The sequence below is a fragment of the Pituophis catenifer genome, unplaced genomic scaffold (assembly GCF_029215685.1).
Source record: "Pituophis catenifer annectens isolate HBS135680 unplaced genomic scaffold, rPitCat1.0.hap2 SCAF_12, whole genome shotgun sequence".
Taxonomy (NCBI): domain Eukaryota; kingdom Metazoa; phylum Chordata; class Lepidosauria; order Squamata; family Colubridae; genus Pituophis; species Pituophis catenifer.
Window position 1 is genome coordinate 13,505,542 of NW_027256892.1, and position 24,225 is coordinate 13,529,766.

The following is a 24,225-nucleotide window of genomic DNA, read 5'->3' on the forward strand; positions in this document are numbered from 1 at the left end:
GTAATCTGTTAGCTGTGATATTTGGCTAAATTCAAAGCCTGTAAAAAACCTAAGTTTAAATTGCCAAGCTTATTCTGTCATCTACAGCAGAGTTGTTATTATGATTATGCTTCACACCTCACCTGGTCTGAACTATTTTAACGTGGGAAATAGCCTTATATCAAGCCTCTCCATTAGTCTATCTGGCTCAGCATACTCTATCAAAGTACCCCAGGTTTTATACAGGACCCTTTCCCAATTCTAGCTGGACATTCTATGGACTGGAGACCTACATACAAACAAAAGATTCCCATGATATCAAATCTAGCTTTCAATAACAGCCAGTTATTAGTTAAAGGTTAGAGATGCTTCACATCCTTAACTCTGGGAATATTCGTTCACATACAGCGTTTAACAATGATGAATATAATTACTGGTAATAAGACTTTTCAGCAAGCAGACATTCCAGCAAACTAGATGGATGAAAAGACCTAGCAAAGCAATGGCACTGTATCTTGACAGTTTAATTACACTGACATGTAATACTCACTACTGATTACGAGCTTATATCCAGTAGGTTCAAGTTTGAGATCATCAGTAACTGGATTATATGCTGCACACTTATAAATTCCCTTGTCATCTGAAGATACATTCAAAATTTGCAGATTTCCAGATGGGAGAATAAGGTAGTTTTCTAATAAAAATAGTTATTTTAATTAGACTACAAAGAATATAAATTGATTTTTCTGTTGAAAATACTGTGTTTAACTTGTATCATACGTTTAAATGCAAATTTGTAGGAGTTCTCAATTAGGTAAGGGACATAGAAACTCACCTGTTGATTGTTCCAGCCATTTTCCCCGTACACGGAAGCGAATCTGTGCTTTTGGATTGCTTTTTGGTAGCTTGCAACCTATTAAAGCAGTATTCCCTTCTTCCACTGAAATTGTGTTTCTCCATGAAGATTCAAAATCATCAAGATCTAGGAAAAAATGAAAGTGTTTTGTTTTATTTTCAACGTTTGGTAGATTTTGTAGGTCTTTACCAAAAGTATTTGCTTAATAAAACTTATTGGTTTCAGCTGATTGGATGCTGAGTTTCCACTTCCTAAAACAAAATAAGAAAACAGTAAAAGCCTCGTAAATATTCTCAACCCTAGTAATTTGGCTGAATAAGTATAAATCCAGCTGCAAATGTGCCTTAGTTGAGAAGCTCTAGTTTTGTCAGGTTCTTTATAAAACTTGAGAATCTGTTTTGTTCTTCACAATGTTAAAAGGTAAGTGTGCAACTTTGGGTTTCAAAATAATATAATTTCCTAAATAGTTAAGGAGGGAATAGGAACAGCTTTAACTCAATTATCTGTCTGACTAGTATCACAGTGCCTAATAGGGTTTTGCCCTTTTTACAACATATTTTTCCCTGGCCCATTTGCTCCCTGTGCAACTGGATAGATGAAATAGACCATAAAGAGTTGCTCTTTAGAGGATTATTTATTGTACCTACATTAAGTCATGTTATGCATTATGGCATGTAAAGTGGTTGAATTTTACATATTTTATAATATATATTTCACATCTAGCCATTTTGAATAGAGTCACCTTGTATCCTTTTTGTAGCACAGCTAAAACAGCAAATGAACCAATTAGCTAATTTACTTTGATAAATAATAGGACAATATTAGCAGAACCTTAACAGGTAATCAAACTTTTTGCCAATAAAGTGACTTTTCAAAGCTTGTATTTTCTACGTTGAACCTATGGCACCCATGCCGGAAGTGGCACACAGAGCCATCTCTCAGGGCATGCGAGCCATTGCCCATTGCTCTTCCGGGTTCTGGCGTGCCAGCCAGCTGGTCTTCATGCGTGCAGGAGTGCCGGAAACCAGAAGAGCAGCCGTCTGGTGTGCATGCCAGGAAAATGATTTTCCGGTTTCCGGTGCATGCAACCACTGTCCACCTGGTCTTCCAGTTTTTAGCACACATGCATGCACGAAGACCAGCTGGCTGGTGCGCACGCACATGCCGGAAACTGGAAGATTATCTTCCTGGCGCATGCATGTGTGCCGGGCGGCTGTTCTTTTGGTTTCTGGCATGAACAAGTGCGCTCCCATTTCGGCACTTGGTGCTGCAAAGGTTCGCCAACATTGACCTAAACTAACTGATATCTTAACTAAAGCTTGATAAATGCCTACTTTGCTTACATGGCAATTCAATACAATACTGGTCTTGCTGCAGCCATTTCATCAGCAATCAATACAGTACAAAAGGCACTTAATGTATTCACAGTTTTCTACAGTCCTTAGCATCTGTAAGTACCAACTAATGTTCATAAGCTCTCAAGAGGATCTTGCTATGGGTCAGTACTCTACAGAAACATTTATTCTTCTCAATTATGAGAAGTTTTTCTCTTATGGGTATTTTGGATATGCTTCAAAAGCAAAGTATATTTATAATGGAAATGTATCAAGCTCAGGCATAAGAAAGGAGTAATTCAGACATTTTATTTCTGATCTGAAATAGTCAAATTACCCTCAACAGAAATAAGCTGTGCAGATACGGGGGAGGGGAGAAGAGGAGAGAAGGAAGCAGAGCATCTTTGATTCCACATTGTTTAAATTACCAGCTGAATCTTTGCAGGGTTGATAAGATGTAAAAAAAAATAATTAATAATTGGACTGCTCAACACTTAATATCTGAAGGCAGGCAAGCACAGCACCTGCCTTAGAAGAGAAGCTACTTTTTACTGGGATCAGATGGTTGCATTCTGCCAAGGAAAAGACATGCTTAATTTAAGGAGTTAGTTGCAAAATGATCCCGTTTTGCCCATCTGAAGCTGCATTTTGTTTCATACCTGAAGAACAGCACAGTCTTAATTTATAATTAAGTGGGATAAATTAGGATTAATAAACCTATTAACAAGGTTAGCTTATTTCTTTTTCCCTTTCAAGTAAGAAATAACTATACATTCTTTATTTAAAACTCACATTATATATACCATATTTTTTGCTCCATAACACACACATTTTTTCCCTCCCAAAAGTGGGTGGAAATATCTGCGCGTCTTATGGAGCAAAGCGACAGGCGACAGGCAGCAGCAGCGAACGGCAGCAGCGATCCCCACCACCTGGAACAACTGATCAGCAGTATTCCGGGAAGCCGATCCAACTGCTGATCAGTTGCTCAGAGGCGAAGGCTCCAGCGTTCCCCAGTGGAGACAGCAGACATGGAGGAGGCAGGCTGTTTGCTGCAAGGACACTAGCCAGGTCCTGATGGATGCTGGGAGACAGAGGCAGATTTTTTTTTTCTTGTTTTCCTCCTCTAAACCTAGGTGCATCTGTCTTATGGTCAGGAGCGTCTTATGGAGTGAAAAATACAGTGTATATATTCGCTCTAATGTTGTGTGTGACTAAACCTACTCTGAAATAAGCTTTGTTTAGACATATAAAACGCTCAGAAACAAAAGAGGCCAATGGGAAGAATAAATTTTTTATGGGGTGTACAGTTTCACCATCAATCAGAATACAACTTACATGCTATAGACACAGTTGCAGGCCTGCTGATTATTGCACCAATACTGTTATTAGCAACACACTGGTAGGTTCCAGAATTTGAAGGGCTAAGAGAGAAAATGGTAAGGGATCCTGGTTGTGGGTCTACTTGCTCTATTTTCTTATGCAGTTTCTCTCCATTGAATATCCAAGAGAGATGAGCTGTAGAGGGTTCAGCGGAACAGTAAAGTTTTATAGTTGCTCCTGTCTTCTGGACGGTAGAAAGAGGTTCAGAAATAAAGTGAAGAATCAACTCTAGGGAAGGGGAAAAAAAGACACACATATATGGTGTTTATCACTACTGTTAACTGACAGACGTTTATCAGTCTAAAAGAGAACATTAGGAACATATCAAGGAAAGTGAATTTACCTGAAGCTGCAGTGGAGAGTAAAACTGTAAGAAAAAGCAGTTTGTGTGAAGGTACTGGATCAGGATGCATAATGCCAAGTTACAAAGGCTGGTGGCAGAGAGCTTCAGAGTAATATGACTCAATGAGGAACCTACAAAAGAAGACAGTGTAGGCAACATCTTCGAAGCATATTTTTCATGAGTGAAAACGAACGTTGTCTTACCTGAACGTTCCTTTTCAGCTCTCTGCGACTGCAATCCACCTCTGGGTTCTCTTCTTCCTCGCTTCCTATTGACTGGGTGATTCTTTTTAACTGTCTCTCCGTGCTGTGGCCACGCCCACCTTCCCATGATGCACCAGTCTTTGAACGAAGGCGTGACCACCTAGTAGGCAAATCAAATTTAAGAACAAGCCATATAAACTTCAACTCTGGAACCCGTAAAAACACAAGAAATCAGAAATCAACAGGGCGGGTGTGGATTGCAGTCGCAGAGAGCTGAAAAGGAACGTTCAGGTAAGACAACGTTCGTTTTCCAGCCCTCTGCTCCTGCAATCCACCTCTGGGATATACCAAAGTTCAAATCCCAGGGCGGGAAAAACTACTTGGACTCAGCCTCCTGGACCTCAAGAACACTTTGGAGAACACGTCGCCCAAAAGATGCTTCGGCCGAAGCATACGTATCAATTCGGTAATGTCTGATGAAGGGTGTCACCGAAGACCAAGTAGCGGCCCGGCATATGTCTGAAACTGAAGCCTGCGTAGCCCAGGCGGCCGACGCTGCCGCACTACGAGTAGAGTGAGGTAAGATGCGACTCGGCACAGGACGAGAACGTTGCTTGTAAGCTGTAGCTATGCATGTCTTAATCCACCTGCCCACTGTGGATGAAGAGATCTTTTGGCCCAAGGAAGGTGGATGAAACGACACCAGAAGAGCCTCAGTTTTACGGATGGATTCAGTTCTGCGAATATAACGACGTAGAGCCCTACGCACATCAAGGGTATGCCAGTCTTTTTCACGTTGATGTTTCGGTGACGGGCAAAAATCCGGAAGGATAAGCTCCTGAGCCCGATGAAAATATGAGTTCACTTTAGGTAAGAATGCTGGGTCCAGACGTAGTATTACTGTATTAGGTTGAAAAATACAGAGATCTTTTCTAATCGATAGGGCGGAAAGCTCAGACACCCGTCTGGCCGAAGTGATCGCCAAAAGAAAGGTCAACTTGAAAGATAAAAACTTTAAAGGAATAGACCCCAAAGGTTCAAAAGGAGGGTACATCAAGGTCTGAAGGACAAGGGAAAGGTCCCAGGACGGGTACCTATGAACGACAGGTGGGCATAGGTTTACTGCTCCATGAAGAAATCCCTTAAGTAACGGATGCATAGACAAAGACGAGTATGGGGGACACCGAATAACCGTAGATAATGCAGCCGTCTGACGACGAAGGGTAGATGGTGACAACCCTTTGTCTAAACCGGATTGAAGAAAACACAGCACGTCCTCTATCTGGGCTGAAGTAGGGTCCACCAGGTTGGCTGCACACCAGCGACAGAAAGCCCTCCAGGAAGAGTCGTATATCCGTGAAGTTGACGGTCTACGAGAAGCTTGAATCGTACTTATGACGGAGTCGGGCAGTCGGTCCTTTCGCAATATAAGCCGCTCAAACGCCAAACGGCCAATTGGAGCCATTCTGGCTCTGGGTGGTCGATGACCCCTTGGCGTAGGGCGATGCGGTCTCGTGGAATCAGCCATGGTGGACGAGACGATAAGGCCACAAGATCTGCGTACTACTGTCGACGAGGCCAGTTGGGAGCCACTAAGATCAATTCGGCCCTTTCCTCCAAGAGCCTCCGAATTACCTGAGGAATCAAGGGAATTGGGGGAAAGGCGTACAAAAGCCCCTGGGGCCAGCGGCATCGCAGCGCGTCGTGATCCATTGCCGACTGGCAAGGGTAACGAGTCACATATAGTGGAAGTTGAGCATTCGACGGACTGGCGAACAAGTCCACGACAGGCGTGCCGAATAGAAGGGTGGCTTCGTGAAAGAGCCTCGGATGCAGCTGCCATTCCGAGTGATCGAGACTTTGTCTGCTTAGCCAGTCTGCCCGCACGTTGTCTACGCCGGAGATGTGATCGGCTCTCAAGGAAAGAAGGTGGCGTTCCGCCCACCGGAAGAGACTCTCCGCTTCTAACATCAGAGACCTCGAATGAGTCCCGCCTTCTTTGTTTACATGGGCCTTGGCTGCAATGTTGTCCGTGAGCACAAGGACGTGGTGACCCTCCAACTGAGATTGAAAATGTTTGAGGGCCAGGCGGATTGCTCTGAGTTCCAACAGATTGATGTTGTGGCCTCTTTCTGGAACGGACCAACGACCCTGCACCACCTGATGTTGAAGGTGGGCTCCCCAGCCGCGAAGGCTGGCGTCCGAAGTTAGAGTCATTCTGTGTTGAATCAGAAAGTGCAAGCCCTTGCTCACGGCTGATCCCATCCACCACCGAAACGACAGCCGAAGTTGGGGTGGAAGGTATACTTTGTGAAGGGAATCGCTGCGTCCCGAGCGCTGGTAAGGGAGCAGAAACCATTGCAGTGGCCTCGCGTGACGTCATGCCCATGGAACAATTGAGAAGCACGACACCATCTTCCCCAGTAGTCGTGACAGCTGGAGAAGGGGGACGGAGCGATGAGACAGAACTTGACATATCAGGTCTTGAAGACTTGAGATCCTGTCTGGCGATAGAAAAACCTGGCCCCGAATAGAATCTATCACCGCCCCCAAGTGCAGCAGTGATGTGGACGGGTAAAGGTGACTCTTGGGAAAATTTATGGAGAATCCGTGATTCTGGAAGGCCATGATGACAAGATGAAGGTCTCGAGCTGCCTGACTCCTGGACGATGACAACACCAGGATGTCGTCGAGGTAACAGAGTACCCGCACCGGGATCTTTCGGAGTGACGTCGCCACTACAGCCACTAATTTTGTGAAGGTTCTTGGGGCAGAGGATAAACCAAAGGGCATTGCGCAATATTGATAATGATCGTCCCCAATTTGAAAGCGCAGAAACTTCCTGTGTGAGGGAGACACTGGGACATGCAGATATGCCTCCCTGAGGTCGACCGACTGAAGGAGGTCGCCACGACGAACCCCCCCCAAGATGGACCCCAGGGAGTGCATCTTGAATCTGCGATAGCAAATGAAAAGGTTTAGTTGTTTCAAGTTCAAGATGGCCCGACAACCCCCGGAATGTTTCGGGACGAGAAAGAGCGTCGAATAGAATCCCAAACCCTGTTGTTCCGGTGGGACCCTCTCTATTGCTCTGATGTTGAGTAAATGGCAAACTTGTTCCTGTAGCAAGCGGCCCTGTTCGGGAGAACGTGGCACAGGGCAGCAAATATGTCGAGAAGGCGGACATCCCAGGAACTCGATCGACAGGCCGGAAGCCACCGTATGAAGGATCCAAGAGTCCGAGGTCGACTGCTCCCATTGATGGTGGAAAAGTTGCAGGCGACCGCCAATGGGATCCTGTGACTCGCAGTCATTTCCCCCTGCGGAATTGACGGTATCCGGCTCCTTGAAAGGGGCGCTTGGGGCCAGATGGGTTCCTGGTTCTGTCACGAAACCGCTGGCGATCAGAGGAACGGTCGGAGCCAAAGAATTGTGGACGTTGCGAATAGGCACCTCCAGACCCGGAAGTCGCCCGAAAAGACTGTCTCTGATAATAAGGTGTATAACGTCTCTCAGGCCTGCGATATGAGGAAGTTGGCATAATCTTCCTCTTGTCCTTATCCTCGATAAGAACAGGATCAAGAGCGGAGCCGAACAGATTCGGAGCCTTGAAGGGCGCTGCCGCCAAGCGCCACTTAGCTTTGGCATCGGCCCTCCAGTTCCTGAGCCAAAATAAACGACGGGAGGTAATAGACGAGGCCAAAGCCCTGGACGTAAACTTCACAGAATTCAAGGAAGCGTCGGCCGAATATTCCGTCGCTGCAACAATTTTGTTTATGTCTTGGTGGAGACGTGTGTCTTCTGGTGGTAGCCTATCCTGGAGTTGCCTCAGCCAAAGCAGCGTCGCTCGGTTGAAAAAGGAAGTGGCGGTCGCGGTTTTGATTGCCCATGCCAGGGCTTGATGTTCTTTACGAAAGGAAAGCTCAGACTTCCTGTCCTCCGATTTCAATCCGTCCAGTGCATCCGTTGACAGTAAGGACGAGGAGGATAGGTTGGCAATGGGAGTGTCCACCACAGGTACAGACAGCAAGGCGTCCAGTTCTGGTGCCGCACAATACAATTTTTTATCAATGCTATTGGGGCCCGTGGACGAAGCAGGTTGAGACCAAGGAGATTGCAGCACGTCAGAAAAAAGTTGAGGACAGGGGATGAAGTCTCTGCCCGGTTTGGAAGATGAGAACAAGGCCTCGTGTGGGGTCGACGTGGACGCGGTCTCAGATGTTGCAGACGAAGAAACAGACATGTTTGTGATCTGACGTGCCTTATGTAAAAGAGATTTGAACAGTGAGGGCCTGAACAGCCCCGTAAATGCAGGAACATCCGGGGTGAGGCCCTCATCCTCTGAAAATTCTAAGTCCTCGACCGCATTATCCCCATAATCAGAATCATCCGAAGAATCGGGTGCCAAATGGTGGGAGGGCCTCTGAGTTGGTGCCATAGGAGGCTGAGGCCTCTGATGAGGAACCGTCGGAGCCAGTGACATGGGCGGATGTTGAATTCCTGCGGCCCACAGGGAGGACAAGGCATTAGACAGCAACAACTGCAAGTCCATCTGGGAAGACGACAATTGCCCATCAGTCCCGCGCAGTCCAGCGGCGGTTGGTGTAAAAGTCGCCTCAGGACGAGAAGTAGGAGGGGGAGCAGGGTGTAGCAGGCCCACCGAAGAAACATCAGGTAAGGAGATTGAAGCTCCTTTGGACAGGCGTCCAGAAGGACTTGGTTGTGGCGGATCAGGCGCCTGGGCTCTGCCGGGTGAAGAAGTCAAAGGTGCTGTAGCCTGGCCCGTTGGAAAAACTGAAGCCAAGGTGGCCTGTCTGGCCTTGTCATATTGGCGCTCCAAAGCCCTGTGGCGTCGCTGCGCATCTTTATCCGCCGCAGTCGAAGATCTAGGCCGGCGGGAGTCCTCAGAAGCAGATACGACCCTGCTGTGAGATTTGGACTTGTGCTTGGCCGCCACCCTAGGTGGGCTAGGCTCATGCTCCTCATCCGATGAAAAATAGGCATCCGCCATTGTTGAAAAATTCGAAAATATTTATTTTTTATTTATTTTATTTTATTTTATTTATTTATTTATTTATTTTTATATAGTTCTTTCTAGTGAAAAAGATACTGAAAAAATAATATTTATGAGAGTTATCGTCTTTCTTTTTTTTTTTTTTTTGTATAAATATAAACAAGAACTGAACTATATACACATAGGCACCCCTAACTGCGAGGGTAGCCTAAAGACAGCCCAGCCAAGCTATCCTTGACAGGAGAGACAAAGGCTGACAAGGGCGTTTAGGGAAAAGATACCAGATAACGTCCAGCCGCTAATACACAAGACGCCAGACGGTTGGACCCTAAGGCCAAGATGCTGACAGGCTCACAGCAACAACGGCCCTTAATGGACTACCTTGCAGCCCCAAAATGGCGCCCGTTAATTTCCGCCGCCAAAGGAAGTCACAAAATGGCGCCCGTTACTTTTCGCCGCCAAAAAAGGAAGGCACAAAATGGCGGCCGTGAAAACGTCTGGCGGCAGCATAGATGGCTGAATAACAGTCCAAACGGGCCAAGAAGAACTTTCCCCAGACGCCGCCCGAAGGACGGACGTCAGCAAATCTCACCACCTTTGAAGCCGACGCTCTCCAAGGCGCTGGAGGCTGTAAAAACGGCGCCGATGTTGGCGGGGCAGCTGAAACCCCGAGCGGCAACGTCAAATTCAGACGATCAGAGCGCAGCGGTGGGCAATGACAGACTACCTCAGAGGCCGCAGGGCAAACCTTGCGGAGCACTCCGGAGCCGCCCTAAGAGAGCCAAATTCAAAAGTAAATAGTAATTGGCGTGGGGAAGGGAATGCGACAAACGCAAACCCCCCGCTCACCACACCGGCGGCTAGAAAGAAGAGAGGGAACCGCCCCGAAGGGCCGGTAGCCCGAGCTGCTGTCAAAAGAAATTGTTTCCTGGGCGGAGGACGGGCTGTATCCCCAGGCACGTAACTCTCGCCCGCAGCTCACCGACAGAGGCTCTCACCGAAGAAACAAAAAAATACTAAGAAAAATAAATTAAAAACCTAACGCAAGACTGCTAAATAGACCAAAAAATTCGAGCACGAAGAGAAATGCACACCAGTCAGTCAGCGACTGAGTGAAAAGACTGGTGCATCATGGGAAGGTGGGCGTGGCCACAGCACGGAGAGACAGTTAAAAAGAATCACCCAGTCAATAGGAAGCGAGGAAGAAGAGAACCCAGAGGTGGATTGCAGGAGCAGAGGGCTGGAAAATGTAAGACTTAAATATGTATTAAGGTAAGTTGCCGTTTAACTTCATGGATACATCCATGTAATTTTCCTGGCAACACGACAGAAACGGCATGCCCTTTCCTCCTCCAGGTACTGCCTGCTAATCTCATCTCAAGTACTAACCTGGGCTGATCCCGCTTAGCTTCCAAACCCAGTCAGCTAGGTGTTGACAGCTAACGTAGTTTCAACCATATGTACCAGAACTAAAACACAGAATGAAAAGCCTTTAATACCCTCAATCTTTTTACTTGTAGAAACATGAATGAATCTTGTTATTTTTAAGTTCACAGCACACTCCACAATTCTACAAACAAATTAGCTATTTTACCAAAAGGAAATAATCCCAAACAGCTTCAGCCTTGTTGGCTTCTGCTACTTTTAAACAATAAACTATAAATATTATCACTTGGATTTTTCTTTCCCCATAGCTTCTTTTGTGGCAGAAACAAGAGTTTAGGACCATATCAGAAAAAAATATTTTGACACAAGGAATTTATACAAACTTATGCATGGTTCTTTACTGATGCTACAATTTTTAAGACACTTTGGGAGAGCTCCGACAACATCTGGTGAGAAGCACAATGAAGAGGCACAAATCACCACTCTCCTTTGTAGAGAATATAAATTAGGAAATTGATTGATTTCAATAAGCTACGTAGTCAGACCAACAATCTCTTTAGCGTCGCTTCCCCCATTGACTTTGTTGTCAGAAGCCAGCTGGGAAGGACATAAATGGTGATCACATTACCGTGGGATGCTACAACCATCATAAATAGATGCCAATTGTCAAGCATCCAAAATTTTGGTCACATGGCTTTGGGGAGGCTGCACGGTTCTACGGCTTTCTACACTATCTGCAAGACCACAGAGGGTCCCCTACGTAAATTATACACAATTTATATACAACCACGCAGTACTTTAATCCTAGAAAGATAAGTTGGATTATAAACTTCCTGCCAAGGCATCTTTAAAGTAAAAAGTAGTGAAGCTACAGTATTTAAACAGCATTCCCCCCACCGCCATTGACTCTCCAATGAAGAACAGAATATTTAAGAGAATCCACATCATAAATGGAAGAGATCTGGCATGCAAAGATCATTAGGGGTTTCTTTTTTCGGCAAACAGCAATTAGTAGTAGGCTACCAACAACTGATATGCTACCCATTAGTTTTAACTACAGGATTGATTTTGTTCTTTAGAGAACTGTTAAATCTGCTGACAAGTTTATACATAACAGGCATTAGTATTTTCTCACACTAGATAATTTTCCATTAAACAAGGCTGTCCTTAATGAAGAGACCTGAGTGAAATGAAGACTAAGAAATATATGTTTGGGCAGATTTTAGGAGTTTAATAATCACAACTAACTACACCAAAGGAACATAGCACCTCTGGGGTTTATTTACTAGGCACTCCCACCTTTTCACAGGCTCAATCAAGTCAGCCAAGCATGCAAACTGATCCTGTCGCCAGCAAAAGCATTTCCTTTCACTGTGGTCAGCCAAAAACAGAGGAAGAAAATGGAAATGACTTGAAGTTATGGCACCAAACAGACCAGACAAGCAAGGAAATAATCAACTCCACATGAGCCACTTCTAGCCCATCACAATGAAAAGGGACCATGACCAGCCCCAGGAAAGGTCACCAAGGGGGATGGGTTTCACACACAGAAAGAGGCAATAGCAAGAAGCTGCCAGCTGCAATAAGCATCAGTGTGTTCCAAATTACACTCACAGAAGGACTGAGTTCAAAGTAACTTTTAATTTGATCACAAACTAATGCTAGCAATCATTTTAAAACCCTACCGATTCAATTCAAAATAGGAAAAATGTCTCCTGTATTTTGGTGGATTAAAATACAAGTTTGATGTAGCAAGGGAAAGGAGAAACAGAGACAGTGTTGGTTTCAAAGTTTCAGTCATTCAACTGTATTCTTAGAAGTTCTATGGCCGCAAAAGGTAAGTCAATAGCACTTCTTCCAAATAGAAAACATATTTGCACATCACTGTAAACCACAAAATAAATAATTCTTGTATATTTGTAACAGGGCTTTCTTTTGGTCCATGCCAGTTGACTTCTACTATTATTTACTGTGGCTAAGAAATGGAGTTAGTTGCATAGGTTATTTGACCTACAATGCTAGTATATAAAAGTATCTTTTTTAAAAAAAAACATAAAAAAATGATTTCTAACATTTTGGCTGTTACAATTAACTATGATCCTCAGTTCATTGTAACGGTAACAAACCATTACTTTAAAACTAAATCAAGAATCTTAATATTTCTTATCAATCTCTTTTAGTATTACTGTATTTGTGATAAACAGAGCTGAGTCCTTTAAAGGAGGATACTGTAGTTGCTTATCAAGAAAAAATGAGCTAAAATTTAAACTGGCTTATGAAATTGAAGATGGTTTGAACTAAACACTGTTTTTTGTCATTTTAAATCATAGATGTGTTCTACAAAAGATCTTTAGACTGTGCTAATCATGACATTTTCTTAAGACAACAGATCTAAAGCAAAGGTAATGTGTTATCTTGTTGATCAACTATCCTTATGTTTTTTTGGAAAAATACATAAAAGTGCCAGCTTCTTACAAAAACTGTTAAATTCAACATTTATAAACCATACGATTAAAGCAGGAAACACAGAGGTGAGTAACCTGCGACCCCACATTCCTTTTAACAGCTCCCAGATCTAAAGCTTGCCACCATCTCCCTTGGTGCTTCTCCTTCTTACGTTTGACATTAAAACAAAGAATAACTTTTCTTCAAATATGGGAAGCTGGCTTCATATCCTCTAAAGTTATTTTTGATCCAAGGCCTCAATTAAGCCACATTTATTTTAGAAAATAGAGGTAGTTCTCGACTTACAACAGAAGGCACAGTACAATGGCACTGAAAAAAGTGACTTAGGACCATTTTTCACACTTACGACTGTTACAGCCTATCCCTATGGTCACTTGAGCAAAATTTGGATGCTTGGCACCTGATTTATGATGGTTTGCAGAGTCCCAGGGTCATGTGATCCCCTTTGGCGACCTTCTGGCAAGCAAAGTCAATGGGGAAGCCAGATTCACTTAACAACCGTGTTACTAACTTAACAGCTACAGTGATTCACTTAACTAGTGTGGCACAAAAGTCATAAAATGGGGCAAAATTCACTTAATTTAGCAACAAAAACTTTGGGCTCAATTGTGGTCATAAGTCGAGGACTACCTGTACAAGCAACAGATGACTGCAGACCACTGCTTTGTATGCCTCTTCTTCCCCTCCCCACAAAGGGACAAGGATATGTAGGGTAGCATAGTGGGACCTTCAGAAGAGGGGTGGCAGTTGGGGTTTAGAAATAACGTTCATCCTCCATGGATGGAGGCTGGTTCTTAAGGAGCCCTTAAGACACTAAGACTGCCTACAACATTTTCCTACATGCCAAATGTTTTAATGGGTTCAAAAGGCTGCTGACCCCTACTTGACAGTCTCCACAGAGATTTCCTGCCATTCTGAAATAGGAAACATAAATAATCACAATATAAGCCAATACAAACTCATAAAAGGATTTTTCTGTTTCAGACACGTCCATAATTTAGGTTGCCGATCTGCATTTGAAAGGTATCACTGCAAGACAATTCATTTTGAAGCTATTTATTCTGCAGGCTGGTTTATATCAGATGCTTCAGATTTTCTGAATGTCAACCCCTCCATACACACTCACCCCAAAAACCCCAGTCTTTTAACACAAATGCATGTGCCTGCATCCATGTGACTACAGTGCAAACACAGGAAACAAGCAGTTTCTTTAGATGGTGAACACCCCCACCCCAGATATGAAGCACTTTTCCTGCTTCAGAAATACATTTACAATATGAAAGCACAACTATTTGTGTTACAGACTTTCTATTTTAGGAAAAGAAGACAATATGTTTTAGAAAGGAATATACACACCTGTAACCAGAATTTATAGTTACCCACTAATCTACTAATAAGTTACATCACCAGTCATTAGAAACCAGTTATTTTACGGCCAGAGGCAGGCATAATGAATAAAATAAGTCGGATTTATACTCTGAATAATACCCAGGTAATTTAAAGATGATTTAAATTTGGCTGAAGCATATCACACACATAATTGCTAAGTTTTAGTTTCTATTTCTTTTGTAACTCACTCAAGTTCCTATTACATTATTTTTGGCCTACTATACATACAGAAAAAGATATTAACTCTAAAATTAAGATGCCACCCTCCATCTTGCTCCCTCCAAAAAAACAAAACAAAACTAGATTAAAAATCTTCTTACTTTTGTCAGCGAACTGAAGGCAAGCTTCCAGTTTTCCTTTCAAAAATATAGCAAGGACAAGACAAGATGCAATAAGTATTTCTATTCTTTAGCTTGTATTTTAATCTGCTGGCACTGTTTCTAGACTGAATATGAAACAATCAAAACTAGTAGACCCTAACAGGTGAAACAGCTTTATAAGGAAATCAGATTTTAATAATACAGTAATAACAATCTATTAAACTTGTGTGCTGCCCAATGCCCAATGACTTTGGCCTGCTCACAACCAAGAAATTACAATAAAATCAAAGATTAATAAATCTATTTGAAAAAGGATTTTTATTCTAAGGGCAACATTTATGATTGTACATTGTAATGATAAAAATCCCCTAATAATAGGCAAGACCTCTTCGACTGAAAATATATTCAATGATGGAAGGATAAAGCATTATTCCTTAATATTTCCCTAAAATTAATTTGTCCAATATGCTGGCCATTGTTTTTCAAGCTACAAAGCATGACCACTTAAAATACATGACCATATTTTTATTTAAAAACAGTGTGGCCCAGCATATTTGTGGCTTTAAAAACAACAGTATTTCAGGGCTACTTGATGCCTAGTCTTTATTAATGCACTAAACAATTCAATGTATTAATTCACATATTAGTTTATCAACTCAATGAATTTATTAATTCATTCAATTGTTTCTGACATGCTCTAACAATTCAGGTTTTTGGTCAGAAGGAGCAATACTAGAGACTTTTGAAAACTGGATTACAAACGGTTGAGGTTGTGTTACATTTTCAAAAAGGGGATTCCACTATGAATGACATATCCCTTTGAAGCTCCCTCATGAAGCAATCCAAATTCTCACTTGCTTCCAGAAAGTTTAATTTCAACTTTATTTTCCATCACACTAATGGCCTCTTCCAGCACTTCCATCAGCCAAACAGCCTTTTGTGCCTTCATGATGCACAATGCCTCACTGATGCATACGAATATTTTTCTTTTTCTAAAAAGTACAGCGTATTAAATTAGTTGCACTCTGAGACACTAGAGCAGCGGTTCTCAACCTGGGGGTCGCGACCCCTTTGGGGGTCGAACGGCCATTTCACAGGGGTCGTCAAAGCCCTCTCTCGCCCCCCCCATGCCTTCACTCACCCTCACTCTCTGCTCTGTTGGATCGCCGGCCGTTCGCTTACCCCGCCCACCCCCAATCTATTGCTGCCTCCTGAGTCCCAGCTGATGGCTAGAGGAAAAAAAACGGTTTAAATTCTTGCCGTGGGGCTTCAAAGGGCCACCCTATAGCCAGTGGTGAAGCCGAACCGTTTGTTAAATTGCCGGCTTGCCCCGCCCCTCCGCACCACTATTTATTGCCAATAAATAGTGGTGGGCGAGGGGCGAGGGAGCCAGCAATTTAACAAATAGTTCGGTGTTTTTTTGTAATTTTATTGGCCCGCGGAGCTTCAGCATAGGCTAATTAGCCCTTGATTAGATCGGCTCCGACCCTCAGCTGATTTGTCTCAGCTGTTTTGCTCAGGGTTCAGGGCTTTGCTGCTTGCTTGCAAAGAGTCCTGGAGCAGATTTTTTCCCCCCTAGCTATGCTGGAAAACGAAACTGAAACTGCTTTGCTGTTGCTGCAAGGTTGGAAAATTAGGCAGGCAGATTTCTTTTCTTTTTCCTCACCAAAAAAGGTAGGTGCAAACAATGGGAAATTTAGGGAAAAAGAGGAGAGTTCAAGATTTTAAAACACAAAAGAAAAAAAGCTCTATTTAACTAGGGAATTGTAATAATTGAGATACTATTAATTGTATATTTCTGAAAGCAGAAATGGTTAAGTTGTGGTTTGGAGGAATATATGGGGGAAATTATTTGGTTTATTATTATTGGTAAATATAATTAATTGATTTGTAAGAAATTGGATTGCATGGAAATAATTGGAATATTCATGTTCATATTGATTAATATACAAAAAAGGTAGTTATATAACTAATTGATTTATATTAAAATGTTGAATTTATATTAAACAACTGTAATATTACATAATTAACCAATGTGAGGATGGATATAAAAATATATGACAATGGGAAGGGGTATAATATAGAATACAAGGGAAAAATTGAATTTGATTAAGATTAGAGATGAGGATGAAGGATGAAGGATAATATTGGTTTTTTACAAAAATAGATGAGGAATAAATATGGCAAAAAGGAAATATATAAATTGTAAATTTAATTGAAATGACTAAACACTGTTTAAATTTGTGAACCAGCCAAATACTCTGTTCAAAGAAAATACATTGTATGTTTGTATGTGCGTTTCTAATTATTGTTATTTATTCATATTTGTTCTCTTTTATTCTTTAAAGTTTAACAATTCATTCTTTATCTTAATATCTTTATATTTGTTTGGGGTTGGCTTTCTTCCCTTTCATCTTTTTTATTGTACAGCAATCTTTCTCCTCAAACCTACCACCTCTCTTTTCTTTCCTTCTTACTTTCTCTTCCTCCCCCTCTTCTTTTCCTCCCTACTTCCTCTTCCTTTCTCCTTCTCCTCCTCTCTTCCTCCCTCTCTTCCTCTCCCTCCTACTCTAATTTCCCTTCCCTTCCTTCATCCCTCTCTATTGCTGTATCCTTTTATGCATATGGACTACTCAGAGGGCTGAAAAAGTTATTTTTGACTGATCCTTGCACTTTTGACCAGTCCTCGAACTTACGACTGTCCTCACATTTTACATTTTTGCCCTATCTTGTCACCATGGTGAAGAGAAGCAGTTGTGAAATGAGTGACACAGTTGTTAAGAATGCTGCACGGGCATAAATGTGAAGATGTTCATAAGTGTGAGGACCAGTCAAAAGTGCGAGGATCTGTCAGAAATGAATTTTTTCAGCCCTTTGAGTAGTCCCTATACACATAGCCATGGCCACCCGGTCACCTGACCAGCTAGCCATGCCCACCCAGTCACATGACCTCCAAGCCACGCCCACAAATAAGCCACGCCCACAGACCCCCCCTGGTTGGGGGTCACTACAACATGAGGAACTGTATTAATGGGTTGCGGCATTAGGAAGGTTGAGAACCACTGCACTAGAGGCCAGCACCCCAGTGCTTTGGCTGGTGCTTTCTCCACGTTTGTCACTTATTCTCATTCACAACTAGTTAGCTTACACTACATCCACATGTTGTTTGTGTTTTCTTTCATGTCAGTCTTCTATCATATTAAATTCCTACTCATGAAGCAAATGAGTATATTCAAAAAAAGGAAAAAAGTAATATATAAAAAAAGGAAGAAGCAAATATCAATATAATTGACTGTCAGTATATACAGCATAGAATGCTAGGTAAGAGATAATGTGGCATAGAAATACACAAGTTTTCAAATAATAGCCATAACAATGGTCTATGGCCTACATATCAGAATAAAGAGAAATGAGTGTCTTGTTACTTTGCTGTTGAAAGTGTTTTATCAAAATCAAAATTAATACTAGAGTCATTTCATGACTTAAAATCAAATACTTGAAAAATGCTTGTTAAGTGTTGTTCAGATATTTAATTCAGTCCTCATAAACCTTGATGGGAATATCTCCTTAAAAAGCAAATGCTTGGAATACTCGGCTATTTTGCAATCACTTATAGCAGGAAATAAATAATCCGATGGGATAGGATAAAATGCTCAGTTTAATGGACAAATGCACAAGAGGTGTACACTTGCAAGAATGAATGACAATTTTCTTCTGAAACTTCTTAAATAGTTGAATCAAATGAGCAGAAAACTTTTTCACATTTTTTAACTTTTTGTCCCCATTAAAATGACCAGTGCCTCTAATACACTATGTTGTTTTCCTTGTGAACTTAAGGGAGAATTAGTTGGCGAATCAGAAAGAGGAATAGAAGTATGGAATAAATTATCTCAAAAAAAAAAATCATCAAATTTAAAATATCAGATTTGCTTCTTTAATGCTACAAACAGGGCAACGTTTGAAGTCCAAACTTGCATTGGGAGCAACAGAGAAAGACCTAATAAGAATTCTTGCTGATTAACATAATTTTGACATATGCAATGCTTGCTCATATGGACAAACATTAGTGAATTAGTTTTAAGCTTTAGGTAACAGACCTAATACAAAAACATGAGAATACAGAGTATTTACTACAATGCTGAAAGTGAACAGCAGAGGGAGCACAGAATAGTCAACATTTTGTAGAACTGAGCAGAGTGTAAACATTTACAAATTTGTAGAACAAAATAAACTGGTCTACCAAAATTAAATAGATGAACATTTTCAGGTAAGCAGAAAATGATCTTCAAGGTTTTCAAAATAAATATTTGATCTGAAATATAATATCATTCAACTGCAAAAATTTAGAAAAGCTATATAATAATCTTGCACACTGATTATAACAATTATTTCTGAAATGGTAGGTTTCAAAACTATAGCAGATTAGTGGTTTAAAGATAAAATTAGAAAATTAGGCTTAGTGCTGTTCAATATAGTTAAACACATCCTATCTATTATGTTGATAATTAACCACTTTTTAAAGCTTATATTACAAATACATTTTTATCATATATTCAATTACATGATCAGTGTTAGCATTTCAAATGATAAACTGGAACAATATTAAATGAATTTGTAATCCCAGTTGACTTCTTCACATATTTATCCTATCTACCAATGCTAAACATTGAAAAGTCACTCAAACAATAAATTCCCTCTAATGTTGTTTTATATGAGCTTCAGTGTGTCAACTGCAGGTTTTGTTTATAGAAGCTCAAAAGCAAGCTTCCTAAATCTTTGAGTCAAAAGAAATGTCAAAATATTGGGGCAAGTAAAGAAGCAGAGATTGTGAATGATTGTGCCAAAAGAGAGTGGGTTTACATATTAGAAACAATTATCATAAAAATATTCACAAAATAGAGGACTAATTCCTGATTATTTTTGTAATTATGATTGGATAAGGTATCCAGTCAACAACCACCTGGCTCTATATCATTAATAAAAATGAAACATAAATAAGACAAATCTTTAACAGTACAAATCACTACTTTGTTCTGAAACACTTCTTACTATACAATTACTACCTGATAATAAGCACTACTCATCTTAATAGAAATAAGGATGTTTTTCCTGAGAGATCTCATTTTTACATATAAGATTCAATTATCTACTACATATACATTTATCAGCATTCTAGATATAAAATAAACAATATTTGGAACTGATTAAATATTGGAAAACTACGTTCTCCTGAAAGAGAAGTTAATTGCTTACCAAGAATTCACCATAATACAAATTTGTAATAGGCATAATAAAAATAATGCTCTGCAAGGAAATCACAAATTTGTATTATAATTATTAGAATGTTATCTTTTTAAGAGTTGGAAAGCTATATTTTAAACATGTTGATCACTTTCCTATTTATATGCAAAGACTACAAAAAGCATATGCCACTGCCTACTGTATTACATTTCATTAAAAAAAGAATAACTCACCCACTTCACAAGTACTATTGTCTGTTTTCACATACCTTCCCCAAGAGTTTGCCTCTTCAGACTAAGAAACAAGGAATCAAATCAGATGATTTCAATAAGTGTGGATGAACTAATTTTAGTGCCCCCAGTATAGCACAGATTGACTTTAAACATTAGCGTCTGACTATTTTTTCAGGTTGGGCTGTTAAGTCATGCCTTGATTTTAGATCTGCCAACACATGGATTCTTCTACTTCAGTTCAGCCTCCCCCATTTATCATCAAGAGTGATATACTTCTTGTTCTATTTCCCCCACCATCTCCCCCTGCTCCCTTACAAAAAAAAAAAAGGCACTGCAGGGCAGAAATTCTTCAGGTGCTTGCTAATGGAATTCCCAGGGTCTATGAGCCGCTTCGGGGATCAAGAGATCTCATAGCTCCCGCTGGGGTAAGAAGCAGCGAGTCTGTTCCATTTAATCAAATACAGAATGAATTTTCAACCCTATTCACTAGGTTGTCTCCAGGGCTCCAAAAAAACACCAGGGAGCTAGAATCACACTAATGTGGCTCTTTCAGGCAAATATAATTAGTTTGATTTTAAAAGAGCCACATTAATATCACCTCGGTCCTATTATCAGATTGTGAATGATAGTGATACTCTATGCTTTAAGCTTGAAAAACTGAAGGATAACTGAACATGAATCATGCAAAATGCTATACGTTTTGCATTGAATGTTTCTTATTATACTATACTGCCTGGTTTCATTTTAACAGCAAGGTAGTTAGTCATGGTTAGCTCTTTGTGTATTAACAGAAACCAGCAGTGATTCCTTTTTTCCCTTTACAGCTTCTCTTTTAAAATTAAATCCCCCAATAATAGGGCTCATATGAAATGCTGCATATTTATACCTTGAACTTCTGAATCCCTTAAAATGCAGAGAATTAGTCCTAAATAGTTTTCAGTTATCAAAGTACAGCTGTCATTTATACACAATAAAATATAGCACTTAGCATATGCATAATAAAACTAATAGAAATGAGTTCATGCTTTATACTACCGTAGATGCAAAAACAGCTCTATATGAATTTAATATCCCATGGAAGAAATGTAGAATTATAAGCCTCCCACCAGGAATTCAATATTGAATTCCCTTGACTTTTATAAAAGTAGCACGGCTGTTTTATTCCACTGTATACAAGACCCAGCCACTACTGTATTATTAAACTTGTCAAAGCATGCTGTCTAAACAAAATCAATTTCATTATTTCAAAGTCAAACCACCTGCAACCATGGCCAGTGTGATGAAAAAAAACAAACTAGAACAAAATCCAATTTTGGAGAAGAGGATTTTTTTTACTTTATACATTTGAATTATATTAAATATCAGCCAAAAATGAAATTAAACTCATAGCTGTAATATACCTGTTACAAGCAATACAAGTGTCAAGATAGAGTATGGCTGTAATCAGAGATTTCAATTCTGTTTATGAGAACTGACCCTCCCCCCACCATTCTCTCAATCTTGTGTATTTTTGATTAATATGCTGAAAGCACTTAACACAAGGAATATTCTTATGTAAACCCACAAATCAAAATGAATTATGTTGATGATTTATTGGATACAAAGAAACTAAAATTTCCTTTTTAGATTTGTTTTTCTTTGCACACAACTTTTTGGACACTATGCAATTTTGACATGTGTATAACAGATAGCAGTAATGCAATTTGATCCTACTAAGAATGTTCCCTAGTTGAGCAGCACATAAAAACAGTTAAAGTTTCCAGACAAAATGTGGTGTTTCATCTTCGCCCAAATAAAAACCTCCCAACATATTGCTGCTATAAATACTCTTTAAGAAAAACAAGATGCAGCTTACAATTTCACATTCAAAAAGAACTTTGCCAAAAGTTAAACAGTTTGAAGTTGACAACTGAGCTTTTCAATCATGTTTCTCATTGAAGTGCCAGGCACTGCCTTTGGTTTTATCAAAAGCAACTTTCTGATCAAATCAATATCAAAAGGACTGCACAGGATCCAATTATCTGCTTCTTTTTAGGATTTTGTTATGGAAAAGAAGTTTCATCCTCCATAGTAAACAGAAACAAATTCCAGCTAACACAAGGTTATTCTATTTCTCACATGCCTCTGGAGTAATGTTAGCGCTGAAGTAATTTCTAGATTTAAGAAATAACTTTTCAATATGATACATGAACCAAAAATGGATTATGATAAACTAAAGAAGGAAAAAACAAATTTTGATATCAAAAGTTCCATAACAGACTATTCACAAGGACACAGAACATAAAAAGCAATGGCTCGCACAGGTCAACTTATGGTAGGAAATAAATACAAGGGGATATACATACAGAGTAATTAACTCATCTCCGATTCTGTCAAGGAAACAAAAGCTACACATGGGTTAAGAAACAGTAAAGCAGGGTCAACTCCCTTTCATACATACTGCCTGATTATGTATAGGAAGGAGGAAGTAACAGCAACTCCTGACAAACTCCAGTGTTATTTTGCATATGCACTTTGCACTGCAACAGAATTGCACACACAAGAGTATGTGCTCAAAAACAGGTAACTGTTCTTTTTGCTCTCCCTTTTAAACTTTAGGGGAGCAGATGTTTTGGCATCAGAAAAACATCACTTTTAACTCCTTCCTTTCAATGTTCTAGGATTTATAGAAAGGGGGGGAAAAGCCCTTCCCATTCCATTTAGTCTTCCATGGGTACTTATGTGCACATCTGAATGGCCCTATGAAGAATTATCACAGTTGGCACTCCTTGCATTTCCTTTCCTTTTGATCTTCCCTATGATTAAGATGCAACTATGGGTGCAAACCGACTGGTCTCTTAGGACAAAGCAATAAATGACCTGCATTATATCCCAGAAAAACTACCCTTCAAGATGCTTGCTAGTCTTTTTAAGATGTCAGAAGAATTTTAGGTTGATTTTGTTGCAGAGGTTCAAACCCAGCTCACTCTCTGCAAGCCGTAAGGCTTAAAGAAAGCTCTTGGGGGGCTTTACAACTCACCCACCCCCCACCCGACAAAAGCTCCCCTTTCCCTTCAGGCTCAACAATCGCGATCCTAAAGAGAGATGCGCCCCTAGAATATCGCCAACCCATTTCTGAAAAGACCAAGAGAAGTTTCGGATACCCAAAAAGTTGGGGAATTCAACGCGGAATGGGGGGTGAGGGTGGGGGTGGGTGGGGGGGGGGGGCGGAAGAAGCGATCATAAATCTATCTCCAAGGTGCCAAGCGCTCTTTCATCTTCCCCCTCCCCCCCCCAACCACCCCTTCGCCAAATGGATGTCACCAACCTTGCTGCAAACGGGGATGAAAGCTGGCCAGCCTCCGCCAGCCCGTGGGTTTCCACGAGAACGCCCGTGGGAGGATTTCACTCAGCCACCCCCACCCCCCACTCCCCTACCTTACAAGTCCTTTAGGGTCGGAGTTTGCACGAGCAAACACACCTACACACCCACCCTCCTCACACCCACACACCCAGAGGGAATGGCAGGTCACTTTTCTCCCCCACCCCCCAATTGTAAGACCCGAAGAATGAAAACAAGGTCGGGCAACCCACGAGACGAGCATCCCTTCCCCGCGCTTCGCCATCCCCCGACACGCGTGTTCCAAGAAGCCCGTGCGCGCGTTCACACGACCTTGGAGCGCTTCCCGCGTCCCCGATGCCCCCCGCCGCCTGCCAACCCAGCAGGGTCCTCTCCCCCCCCACCCCACCCCCTCACACCTCTCAGCCGCCGCGGCGCTGGCTGCGCCCAGAGAGGCTCCGCTCCCGCTCGACAGACGCTCCCCAGGACATTCCAGTGAGAACCGGCGAGGCGGACGGGAGCCTCCATCCAACACCGACCGGCCGACCCAGCAGAACGGTCCTGGTCCCCGTCCTGCCGCCGCCGCCGCCGTTCAGGGCGAAGCTGCCTCACGCACTGACGGACCGACGGGCTGAGGCGACGCGCGAGCCACCGAGCCTGCGCGCCCGGCTCGGCTACAGGCGCCCGCAGCGGAGGAAGCCCCGCCCATCGCTCGCGTGCACGGCCGCGCTCACGCGCCCGCCCCAACCGCCGCCTCTC

General features: G+C 41.7%; 1 protein-coding gene across 1 annotated transcript in view; it reads right to left on the reverse strand.

Moving 5' to 3' along the window:
• Window positions 1-23,907, reverse strand: part of CDON (cell adhesion associated, oncogene regulated) — a 46,799-nt gene extending 22,892 nt beyond the window's left edge. The window contains exons 1-5 of the mRNA XM_070952284.1: window positions 23,886-23,907; window positions 3,896-4,026; window positions 3,508-3,780; window positions 815-961; window positions 530-673 (exon numbers count right to left, since the gene is read on the reverse strand). Coding sequence (XP_070808385.1) covers window positions 530-673; window positions 815-961; window positions 3,508-3,780; window positions 3,896-3,965 — 634 coding nt within the window. The 5' untranslated portion in view covers window positions 3,966-4,026; window positions 23,886-23,907. The remainder of the gene's footprint in view (window positions 1-529; window positions 674-814; window positions 962-3,507; window positions 3,781-3,895; window positions 4,027-23,885) is intronic.
• Window positions 23,908-24,225: the final 318 nt, after the last annotated feature.